Source organism: Bubalus kerabau, chromosome 13, assembly GCF_029407905.1.
Source record: "Bubalus kerabau isolate K-KA32 ecotype Philippines breed swamp buffalo chromosome 13, PCC_UOA_SB_1v2, whole genome shotgun sequence".
Classification (NCBI taxonomy): Eukaryota; Metazoa; Chordata; class Mammalia; order Artiodactyla; family Bovidae; genus Bubalus; species Bubalus kerabau.
This window is the reverse complement of record NC_073636.1, coordinates 53,854,170-53,866,301: the sequence shown is the minus strand read 5'-3', so window position 1 is coordinate 53,866,301 and position 12,132 is coordinate 53,854,170. Positions and strand designations below refer to the sequence as shown.

At 43.4% G+C, this 12,132-nt stretch overlaps 1 protein-coding gene across 1 annotated transcript; it reads right to left on the bottom strand.

Moving 5' to 3' along the window:
* LOC129625191 (signal-regulatory protein beta-1-like) lies at positions 1–11,920 on the bottom strand. The gene is made up of 4 exons (XM_055543308.1): positions 11,719–11,920; positions 7,250–7,558; positions 219–533; positions 1–107 (listed from the first exon to the last, which is right to left on the bottom strand). The coding sequence occupies exons 1-4, from the start codon at positions 11,918–11,920 to the stop codon at positions 1–3; spliced, it is 933 nt and encodes a 310-aa protein (XP_055399283.1).
* Between the last annotated feature and the right edge of the window lie 212 nt (positions 11,921–12,132).

Genomic DNA, 12,132 nt, shown 5'->3' with positions numbered 1-12,132 from the left:
TTACAGGTTCCACCACCTGTGGAAATAGGTGGCTATGAAGCTGATCACCAGCACCACTTTGAAGCCCAGGAGGAAAGCCATCAAGATAAAGGCAGGCATCTCTGGACCTAAGTGACAAGGGGCAGAGGAGATATCAAACAGGATTCTGTGAGTTAATACCTCATTCCACGTGGAGACAGAGGTCACCCAGTTGCTCACAGTTGTAGGGGTAAGCTTACCTGCGCTCCCAAGGAATTTGTATGTGTCCTGCACTGCTGTGGACAGTATGAGGCTGGCCTGGATGGGAGGCTGGGTCTCATGCTGCACTTTACACGTAAGTACACGTTCAGACTCCCACACTGAGGCATTCACCAAATGCAAGCTTTCCAAGGTGTAGGTACCATCACTATTCTGCTTGGATGAGGGTTGCACAGCTCCCTTGAGTGTATGGCAGTTCTCCAACCAGCTGAGATGCACATTCTGTGGATGGAATCTCTGCACATGGCAGATAACTGCCACCATGTCCAAGGAGTGTGAAGACTGGGACACAGTCACTGTAGGGGGGACTGTCACAGCCCAAAGAAAGCAGACAATTACTATAGGAAGTTCACCATGGGAACTGGCAAGCTCCCTAAAGATAGAGGTCCTCTGCCCAGGGCCTACCATAGAGGAGTTAGGTATTGGTTAACAGATGCATGCATAAGTAAGTGCATGAGTGAATGCATGCTTGGACGGAAGCATGGAATGATGAATCCATCTTAATCTTTCCTTTCTTTTCCACTGTGGACATTCAATAGGAAGCTGAATTTCATTTAAGAACCTATGAATCAGTTGACTTACTCTATGACTTGATGAAGATTCCTAGCCTCTAATCTTCATGACTGCAGGACACTAATATTTGACACAGAAAGGAGCTTACTTTTGGAGAAGTTAAGTATTTACCCAAGGTCACAAGTGGCAAAGCAGGGGTTCCACTAGAGACAGTATGTTCTAACATTCGCTATGCTGACACCCAAACTATAAGGCTATAATCATTTATGATTGCAGGCTCCTGGGAATTATGACCTAACAACTTCTAGAATTTTTTCAACCAGACTTTTCAGCTGTGAAGAAAATGTATGCATACTAAAGAAAATTGGAGAAATTTTAAAATGCTAAAAAAGACATTAAGGGTTTCAGTAGAATTCATAGGAATACACAGCACTAAATTAAAGTAAGGGATGTGAGAATCAGATTCTGGTCTCTGCACTGACACCATTGCCAAATGCAAGACCTTGTGCCTGTCACCTCTTTGTTTCCCATACTCTTATTCGAAATTGTCTAAGCTTGAGGGGTCTAGTTATACAGACTTTGGCTCTTGGTCTAGGGTAGAGAAAATGACTCCTCATGTAGTACAATCTGAAAGAACTAAGAGTATGTTTGTTCCCCCAATATTATTTCTTTTATACTCTATTCACCTCGACCTATATGCTTGCATCTATGATGTTGCTCATAGGTGGGACAGCCAAGCAAGATACCATCCCCAGAATGTCCCTGTCACTATCCCTAGAATGTCCCTATCTCTTGTCAATCTTTCCCCTTCAGCCCATGGGCAGGGATTCCTACCAAGCAAAGAACAAAATCCAGAGAAGGGATTGTGATGGCTTGGTAACTAGGCAGTGCCTGTGGAGGACAGGCCAGAACAAGGTACCACCAAGCAAGTGTCATGGGTCTGACAAGGACCAATAAGAGCATGGAGGGTCTCAGATAGACCATTCTAGCCACCAGTGAGTTCTCTGGGCTGCAAGATATTCAGGACAATGTCAGGAGGACAGAGACCAAAACCCAGCTGATGATATTTGCTCCCATGTGCTGAGAACAGAGCTTGAGTCACTGTGCATGTGCTGTTTATTCTTCACAACCAAATGGTATAAACACAAAGTGCTACTTGGTATCAGAGAAGACAACAAAAAGCCAATAGAAGGACCCTACACAACTCAGGCCTCCATTTCAATGAAATTGTCAAAAAGGAATTGATTCAAACTTGAACATGAACAACATTTCAATTATACAAGTAATTTTATTTAATTTACCTTTTAATTAAACATAGAATATAATGACAACTGGGCTTCCCCAGAGGCTCAATGATAAAGAATCTGCCTGCAATGCAGGAGACAGAGGTTCAGTCCCTGGGTTGGGAAGATCCCCTGGAGGAGGGCATGGCAACCCACTCCAGTATTCTTGCCTGGAGAATTCTATGGACAGAGGAGCCCGGCAAGTTGCAGTCCGTGGAGTCACAAAGAGTTGGACACAATGGAAGCGACTGAGCACAGCAGCATATAATGACAACTATGCACCAACTTTTAGAAGAAACAAGTGTTGGGAGTGTAAGGAAGTTGGCGTAATGTTTTCCTAAAAAACGTATGCCAATACCATCAAACCCTACATTTCAAATTTCACACTCACAGCCTAAAAGTTAATTTTTAAAAATTATTTGAAATCATTTGACTATTCTGTCAATTTTAAGGGGCACGCATTTTTAAATCAAAATGTTATCTTTCAAAGTGCCCACAGAATCATTAGGATCATAGAAATTTTCCTTCTTCTTTCATCTTTTAAGGCCAGAAAATTCATCTGAGACCCCAGCAGTTCTAACACATCATTTACATCAATTACTTGAAATACACTTTGCCAAATCTCTGATTTCACTTAGCAACAGTGAATTAGGGTTCTAATTGCACGGTGTGGTCTGATGCTTGCCATACTTCAGTCAAGGAAAGACCCTCCTCCTAAAGCAGAGGGTTTCTGGGCTCCACACCACCTCTTGTAGCCACCTGACCTCAGCCCAGTGGTGCTGGGTGGTGCCACATTCTATTTCAGATTCCTGAAGCTCTTCCTCAATGCTCTGCATCTGAATTTCTCCACAACCATGAAATGCCATCCAGCAGCCCCTGAAGGCACATTCCAGCCTCCCTCCTCTATGGACACTCCTGAGGAATAGTCTACAGAGTTTCTCAGAGGGATCCCAGTGGCAGTGAGCCTCAGTCATCCACAGGGGCCCCCAGGTCAATAACTCACCTTTTCTGGGGTGTCCCTTCTTCCTTGTGTCACTCACTCCATCTCTTATCCCAGTCTCACTGAATCATCTCCTAACCACCTGTACCTAACACCTCATTTCAGGCTTTGCCTCCAAGGAAATCCAGACAACAACACAAAATTATTTCTGTAGTTGCAAGCCCAACCTGATGCAGGCAGTGATGAGCAGTGAGGATTTAAAGAGGAGGTTAATCTATATTTCTATCTCCTCACTTTCAGTCTGCATGTGTCCCAAGGTCTGAAGTGGGTCTCTTGCATACAGCATATATATGGATCTTCTTTTTTATCCATTCAGTCAGTCTGTGTCTTTTAGTTGGAGCATTTAATCCATTTACATTTAAAGTAATTATTAATATATATGTTCCTATTAGCATTTTCTTAATTGTTTTAGGTTTGTTTTTATAGGTCTTTTTCTTCTCTTGTGTTCCTGGCTAGAGAAGTTCCTTTAGCATTTGTTGTAAATCTGGTTTGGTGGTGCTGCATTCTCTTAACTTTTGCTTGTCTGAAAAGCTTTTGATTTCTCCACTGAAGCTGAATGAGACCCTTGCTGTGTAGAGTAATCTTGGCTGTAGTAATCTGTCATTACTTTAAATATATCCTGCCACTTCCTTCTGGCCTGCAGAGTTTCTGCAGAAAGATCAGCTGTTAACTTTATGGGGATTCTCCTGTATGCTTCTTGTTGCTTTTTCCTTGCCGCTTTTAATATTTTTTTCTGTGTTTAATTTTTGTTAGTTTGATTAATATAATTTATAAATAATCAATTTATGGTGAATATTCTTATTATCTATTTGCTTCTCTATACAATTGTTCTAACTCCAGGGAATTATATAAAAATTTTCAGATAAGGGGGAGTCCCTGCAGTATCATTTTCCTATTTTACAGTCAGCGATCCCAACACTCAGAGAACTTAAACAACCAGCAGGAGGTCCCACAGCTGGTGAATAGTGGAGTCCGAAAAGCCTGAATTCACATCCAAGTTCTCTCACTCAGCAGCTTCATATCCTCAGGCAACCTTCACTTGTTACAAACTCAGTTTCCTTCTATAAAACCATGAATGGGATAAGCAGTACAGGGTGGTTGTACACATTAAATAAGTCAATCCACACAAGTGTGTATATTGACAATGTCATTAATATCAATATTTTATCCATGTAAAATGATGTATCTTATTCCACAAGAATAGCATAAAATGAGGAAAATATTTTGTAAACTTTAAAGTCCTATAAATATTTAAGAAATTAATTTTACTGTTGTGCATGCAAACTTAGACATCTCACTTACCTCCTCTGGGCTTTAGAATTGTTGCAAATAATGAGATGATCACTAAGCTCCTATTAGGCATGATATGAAAGAATTTCAAATCATGTTATTTGCAGACCAGTCAAGGCCTGATCATAGAGAAGGCAATGGCAACCCACTCCAGTATTCTTTTCTGGAAAATCCCATGGAGGGAGGCTGCAGTCCATGGGGTCGCTAAGAGTCGGACACGACTGAAGTGACTTAGCAACAGCAGCAGCAGCAGCAGCAGCAGCAGCAGTGAGGCTTGATCCAGGCCAAGAAAATCAAAATTAACCTTCTCTAAAAAATACAGATGAAAATTGGAAGTTTTGGCCACAGCAATCAGAGCAGAAAAAGAAATAAAAGGTATCCAAATTGGAAAAGAAGAAGTAAAACTTTCACTGTTTGCAGATGATATCATCCTCTACATAGAAAACCCTAAAGACTCCACCAGAAAATTACTAGAGCTAATCAATGAATATAGTAAAGTTGCAGGATATAAAATCAACACACAGAAATCCCTTGCATTCCTATACACTAATAATGAGAAAACAGAAAGAGAAATTAAGGAAACAATTTCATTCAGCATTGCAATGAAAAGAATAAAATACTTAGGAATATGTCTATCTAAAGAAACAAAAGACCTATATATAGAAAACTGTAAAACACTGGTGAAAGAAATCAGAGGACACTAATAGATGGAGAAATATACTGTGTTCATGGATCAGAAGAATCAATATAGTGAAAATGAGTATACAACCCAAAGCAATCCCTATCAAGCTACCAATGGTATTTTTCACAGAGCTAGAACAAATAATTTCACAATTTGTATGGAAATATAAAAAAACCTTGAATAGCCAAAGCAATCTTGAGAAAGAAGAATGGAACTGGAGGAATCAACCTGCCTGACTTCAGGCTCTACTACAAAGCCACAGTCATCAAGACAGTATGGTACTGGCACAAAGACAGAAATATAGATCAATGGAACAAATTGAAAGCCCAGAGATAAATCCACGCACCTATGGACACCTTATCTTTGACAAAGGAGGCAAGAATATACAATGGAGAAAAGACAATCTCTTTAACAAATGGTGCTGGAGAAACTGGCCAACCACTTGTAAAAGAATGAAACTAGAACACTTTCTAACACCATACACAAAAATAAAATGGATTAAAGATCTAAGCATAAGACCAAAACTATAAAACTCCTAGAGGAGAACATAGGCAAAACACTCCCCGACATAAATCACAGCAGGATCCTCTATGACCCACCTCCCAGAATATTGGAAATAAAAGCAAAGATAAACAAATGGGACCTAATTAAAGTTAAAAGCTTCTGCACAACAAAGGAAACTATAAGCAAGGTGAAAAGACAGCCTTCAGAATGGGAGAAAATGATAGCAAATGAAGCAACTGACAAAGAATTAATCTCAAAAATATACAAGCAACTCCTGCAGCTCAATTCCAGAAAAATAAATGACCCAATCAAAAAATGGGCCAAAGAACTAAACAGACACTTCTCCAAAGAAGACTTACAGATGGCTAACAAACACATGAAAAGATGCTCAACATCATTCATTATCAGAGAAATGTAAATCAAAACCACAATGAGGTACCATTTCATGCCAGTCAGAATGGATGCTATCCAAAAGTCTACAAGCAATAAATGCTGGAGAGGGTGTGTGGAAAAGGGAACCCACTTACACTGTTGGTGGGAATGCAAACTAGTACAGCCACTATGGAGAACAGTGTGGAGATTCCTTAAAAAACTAGAATAGAACTGCCATATGACCTAGCAATCCCACTGCTAGGCATACACACTGAGGAAACCAGAAGGGAAAGAGACACGTGTACCCCAATGTTTATCGCAGCACTGTTTATAATAGCCAGGACATGGAAGCAACCTAGAGGTCCATCAGCAGATGAATGGATAAGAAAGCAGTGGTACATATACACAATGGAGTATTACTCAGCCATTAAAAAGAATACATTTGAATCAGTTCTAATGAGGTGGATGAAACTGGAGCCTATTATACAGAGTGCAGTAAGCCAGAAAGAAAAATACCAACACAGTATACTAATGCCTATATATGGAATTTAGAAAGATGGTAATGATAATCCTGTATGCAAGACAGCCAAAGAGACACAGATGTATAGAACAGTCTTTTGGACTCTGTGGGAGAGGGCAAGGGTGAGATGATTAGGGCGAATGGCATTGAAACATGTATAATATCATATATGAAATGAATCACCAGTCCAGGTTCAACACATGATACTGGTTGTTTGGGGCTGGTGCACTGGGATGTCCCAGAGGGGTGGTATGGGGAGGGAGGTGGGAGGGGGGTTCAGGATGGGGAACATGTGTATACCCGTCACAGATTCATGTTGATGTATGGCAAAACCAATACAATAGTGTAAAGTAATTAGCCTTCAATTAAAATACATAAATTTATATCAAAAAATGTGAATGGTCTAAAAAAACAAAGAAAATTAGGCACTTCCCTACGTATGAGTAAAGATAAAAACAGTCATCATTCTACCTAAAATTTAGAAGTTCACAAAGGCCTTTAAATTCTCTTCATATAAAAATTATAAATTTATATATAAATAAAATTAATATATATTAATTAATATAATAAAATTCAATTTCCAGAAGATATTTTGTCTCCATTTTACAGCTGAATAAACTGAGTTCTGAGAGGTGATATGAATAGTAGATGTGAATAATAACAATTGCCACTTCTCTGTGATTGATACGAGCAAGAGATGTGTTAATTACTTTACCCGTTTCATTATGCTGAATTCTTGCCACAACAAAGTGAGGGGATGTCCCATGTATCAGTCAAGGAAACCAAGACTCAGAAAACTTCCAGCCCGACTTGGCACTAAGCCATCTGGACAAAGAGAACATCCTTACCACGGAGGTACTGCTCCAGTCTGATGGTTTTCTGGGAAACCAGTATGGACATGTGCTTGACTTGGCAGTGGACAAGGGAATGCACATCGTCAGCCTGCAGAAGGATGACCACACTGCTGGTCACATTGTAGGTGTCTCCACGAGGGTGGACGCTGGTCTGGGACTTTAACAGCTGGTGGGAATTTTTAAGCCAGGTCACAGTAACCTGATCCGTGGAGAATCCAGAGGACCTGAAGGTCAGTTGGATGTTTGTGCCTGGCTCAGAGCGCTGAAAGGGGCCTTGCAGGGCAGAAGAGTAGCTGCTCATGCCTGTAGAGGAGACCCAGCCTGTGAGAAGATACAGAGGAGCCCAAACCCAGTACAAACAAACCCTCAGCATCTCCACTGACAAGCCTCACCGTCTCGTCTTCCACAGTGTTTGTAGGTTGCATTCTGACAGGAGTTCAACTATGAAGCTGATATCAGAGGCCAGACAAAATGAAGCTACAGGGACAACAGCAGTTTGCAAAGAGATCTGACTCCCACCCATACCTCACAACTCTGCTTGCTGACTCTGAGACCTAACCCTAGTTCTCACTGCAAACCTAGGAGGAGGGAGCTGCTCCTATTCTCGTTTTGCTGATGAAGACACTGAGGTCCAGAGCCTAAGTACCTTGTCTAAGTTCCAAAACTGGCCAGTAGAGCCAGGGTTCCTAGCCAGAAAGTAAGGACTCAGGGTCTGTGCTCAGTGGCCAGACTCAGCTCTTCTCTCAGTCCTGGGACAGGGAAGGGTGTATCACTTTTCTCAGGATAGGTCATATGAAGGCAGGCAGCACGGAAAATTTAATGGACATGAACTTGGGCAAATTCCGGGGAATGGTGAGGGACAGGGAGGCCTGGTGGCTGCAGTTCATGGGGTTGCAAGAGTTGGACACAACTTGGTGACTGAACAACAATAACAACAACAGCACAGAGAAGGGGTAGGAGAATAGGCTTTGGGGTCACACTCAGCCCAAGTTTGCATTCCCAGTCCTTCCACTGCATGACTACTTAACTCAGTTTCCTCATCTGTGACATGGGGATGATTCTTAATGCCCAGTGTTAGTTTAAAAATAATATACAATAACTAGTAAAGCATATGAGATAATTATAAATAATTATCATTTATAATCACTCTATAAACACAATTGTGTGAATGTGAGTGTTAGCTGCTCAGTCATGTCCGACTCTTTGCGACCCTGTGGAGCTCTCCAGGCTCCTCTGTCCATGGGATTTTCCAGGCAAGAATACTGGAGTGGGTTGCCATTTCCTTCTCCAGGGTATCTTCCCAACCCAGGGATTGAACCTGGGTCTCCCACATTGCAGGCAGATTTTTTTACCATTTGAGACACCAGGAAAGCCCCAGATAATAATTATTATCATCAAATACTCACGACAGTCACCTAAAGAATTATTTTTAATTGTATTCCTAATGTTAAAGGGAAAAAGGCTGAGAAGGTTAGTAACTCACCCAAGGGCCTCACAGCAAACAGAACTTACATTCCCGTCACAGACTCCAAATCAAGGGCTCTTTCTGTTACACTGAAGTGCCTCTGTTTCTCCATAGCTTCCGCATAATAATAGTGAACTTCAGCATTTTCCTGCTTTCAACCCAGCATGGTCTGGGTATCAGAGAGACTGCCATCACGATCATCATAGAGCACTCTCTGTGCACCCCAATATCTAGATGCCAAGCATGGGTCAAAGGAAGGAGCCCTAGTTGGTTCCCACCTGGAGGGCATAACTGTTCTCGCTCAGAGGAGGAAACAGAGCTCAGGAAGGGCAGTGCTTTGCCTGAGGTCGCAGAATGCCCGTGGCAACCCTGCCAGATGATACCGATCCATTTGACTCCGAAATCTGGCCACTCCGAAAATAAGAGCCTGTGTCTGCTTCAGGGCTGAGAGAGTCTCAGCACGGAGGAGAGGCCTAAATGGACAGAACCCTGGTCAGAACTTGGAAGAGGTCCCATAGCTTCAGGGCCAACTGTGAGAATGGAATGATGTGGGCAGATATGACAGTTCAGAAGGAAATAAATATGATACAGAGTATTTAAGAGGGAAATTTACAAAAGACTTGAGATACACTAATATTTGTATGCCTAGGCAGGATGGAGGGGAAAAAAATTTCTGACACATTGAACTGGTGAGCAGACAGCCCTGCCTTTGAATCCAAGTTCTACTATTTGAGACCCCTGAGACCTGCTCCTCTCCTGCCTGTCCCAACTGTATTATGTCAGACAACATATGTGAGAGGCACTTACTGGCACACAGTAAGTGCTCTACAGGAGTCAGTGAACATGACCAGATGCACGGACTGGGAGTGTGTAAGGGGTGGGAGCTGAAGAAGGGGTTTAGGGGTCAGGCTGAGGAGGTGGTGCAGCAAAAGCACCTGAACGCCAAACAGAAGAGGGCCTGATGCCAGAACAGGAAGCTGCCCTTTCCCCACTGCAGACCAGAGGGCACATCAAACAGCTGCACAGAGGGGTGGTAGAATCAAAGTGGTGTTCTCAGGGTGCTAACCTTGCAGTAGTGAGTCAGATACATGTGTGCTGGTGAAGGAGAAAAATAAGACAGAGGGAAAAACCTCAGCATGAGTAAAAAACAAAATAATGTAACTTGCTTCTGGTCAGAAAGGAGCAGTTTAGAGTTTTTCACATAGATCTGTATATCCCGCTGGGTGGACATTTTTCTTATTTCCTCTAGACAAGAAAAAAAAGGCCATGGAGAAGTCGAAAGGTAATAGGTGCGCTGCCCCTGAGAATTCTTGGAGTTAGCAGAAAAGGCCAGTTCTTTCAGGGAGAGATCGAATGCAGGGTCAGTGCTCCTGTTGTGAAGATGTGTGGTTTTGCAGCCCAGCAACCTGTCTGCCCTTTTGCTGGTGCTAGAGACCAAGTAGCTCACACTGCCTGTAGGGAGTTATCTTATCCCACTTCCTGTTGTTCTGGAGAGCAGTCGGTGGATTCTGGTTCACCCTTGGCCGGTCCATGTCTGGCCATTTCCAATATTCCTGTCTCTCCTCTCGTCCCCAACACAGCCTCTCTGGCCCAGTCACTCATTCTCCCAAGCTGATTCACCAGGACCAGGGAAAGCAGATCTAGCCCCAGGGTTTGAAGGGCTGGTGGGCAGCTCCCTCTAGTGGAGAATGTCATCTAGCACACAAAAGGTACAGAGGAGAAGATAGATTTAGATTTAGAAGAGAAGAGTCACAAGTGGACCTAGTGTTAAAGAGCCCGCCTGCCAGTGCAGGTAGACATTAGAGATATGGATTCAGTTCTTGGGTTGGGAAGATCCCCTGGAGAAGGACGTGGCAACCAACTCCAGTATTCTTGCTTGGAGAATTCCCATGGACTGAGGAGCCTGGTGGGCAAAGTCTACAGGGTCGCAAAGAGTCAGACACAACTGAAGTGACTTAGCAAGCATACACAGAGAGAAAGGGGCTTCCCTTGTGCCCCAGTAATAAAGAATTCACCTACCAATGCAGGAGATGTGGGTTCAATCCCTGGTGGGGAAGATTCTTTGGAGAAGGAGATGACAACCCACTCCAGTATTCCTGCCTGGGAAATCCCATGGACAGAGGAGCCTGCAAGGCTATAGTCCACGTGGTCGAAAAAGTGTCAGACATGACTTAGCAACTAAAACAACAACAAGGGAGAGAAAGGGAAAAGGGAAGGAGAAGAAAAATGAGGGACAGAGGAGGGAAGAAGAGAGAAAAAATAGCCTGAAACAGAAGTGATAGAGAGCAAACAAATGAGCAAAAGAGATAGCAAAAAAAGAGAGAATGAGAATCCTGCCCCTGCATCCTCCAACTTCCCAGGTAATCCTGTCAAGAATTCTGGCCGCTCTTTAAAATCAACTCCTAGAAACTGTCAGATGAACCAGTCTTGATTATCACCTTTCTGGAAGGGATTTTGATTTCTAGCTGTCCTTAGTATCTACTGTTTCCTGTACCTAAGCGTTAAAACAGAGAACATTCAACCTGAAGAGTGCATGGAATTGAAGAAGGAAGTCCCACTCCTCCTTCTTAAAAAGGATGTAGGGGTTGGAGGGCTTCCCTGGTGGCTCAGATGATAAAGAATCTGCCTGCAATGCAGGAGACCCGGGGTTCACTCCCTGGGTCAGGAAGATCCCCTGGAGAAGGAAATGGCAACCCACTTCAGTTTTCTTGCCTGGGAAATCCTATGGACAGAGGAGCCTGGTAGACTACAGTCCATAGCGTCACAAAGAGTCGGGCACGACTGAGAGACTAATAGAGGAAGGAGGAGTGGAGTTTGGGGATGAATTCTCGAGAGTTTTATCACAATCCCAGGGCATCTTCTCTTCCTTCACCTTCATCCCTTGCTGCCTTGAGTCCCTGACCTACTGCTGTCTGCATTCCAGGCAGACGGCAAGTGTTTTCGTACCTGACTTTCCCAGCCTGGCTGCTCAGAGGGGCTGGCAAGAGGCTGCACCCACCTTTCCCCCGTCTGGATGCCTGAGCCCGCAGGGTGATGTTGGCCTGGACTGGGGGCTGCTCATCCTGGACCACCCAGCAGGCAAACTCTCTCCCATCCAGCGTAGCCTCTACTTGCCAGGTGTGCTGCAGAGAGTAGGTCCCATCTGGGTTTCTGGTGACCTGGAGGGACTCCACGGTCTGCACCTTGTGCCTATTCTCCATCCAGGTGAGGTGCAGGTGGGAAGGATAGAAGTGGCTCACATGTCACGTGAGATTCACTCTCTGATGCACACGGATTTGCATCGCAGAGGGCTTGGTGGTGATCTTCAGGGTGGGGACAACTAAACACAGAAACAGAAAGGAACACCTTCTGAAATTATCCCTGCCCCCTGCCCTCTATGTCTTTCTCTCCCAGGAACCAACCCTAGAACTCT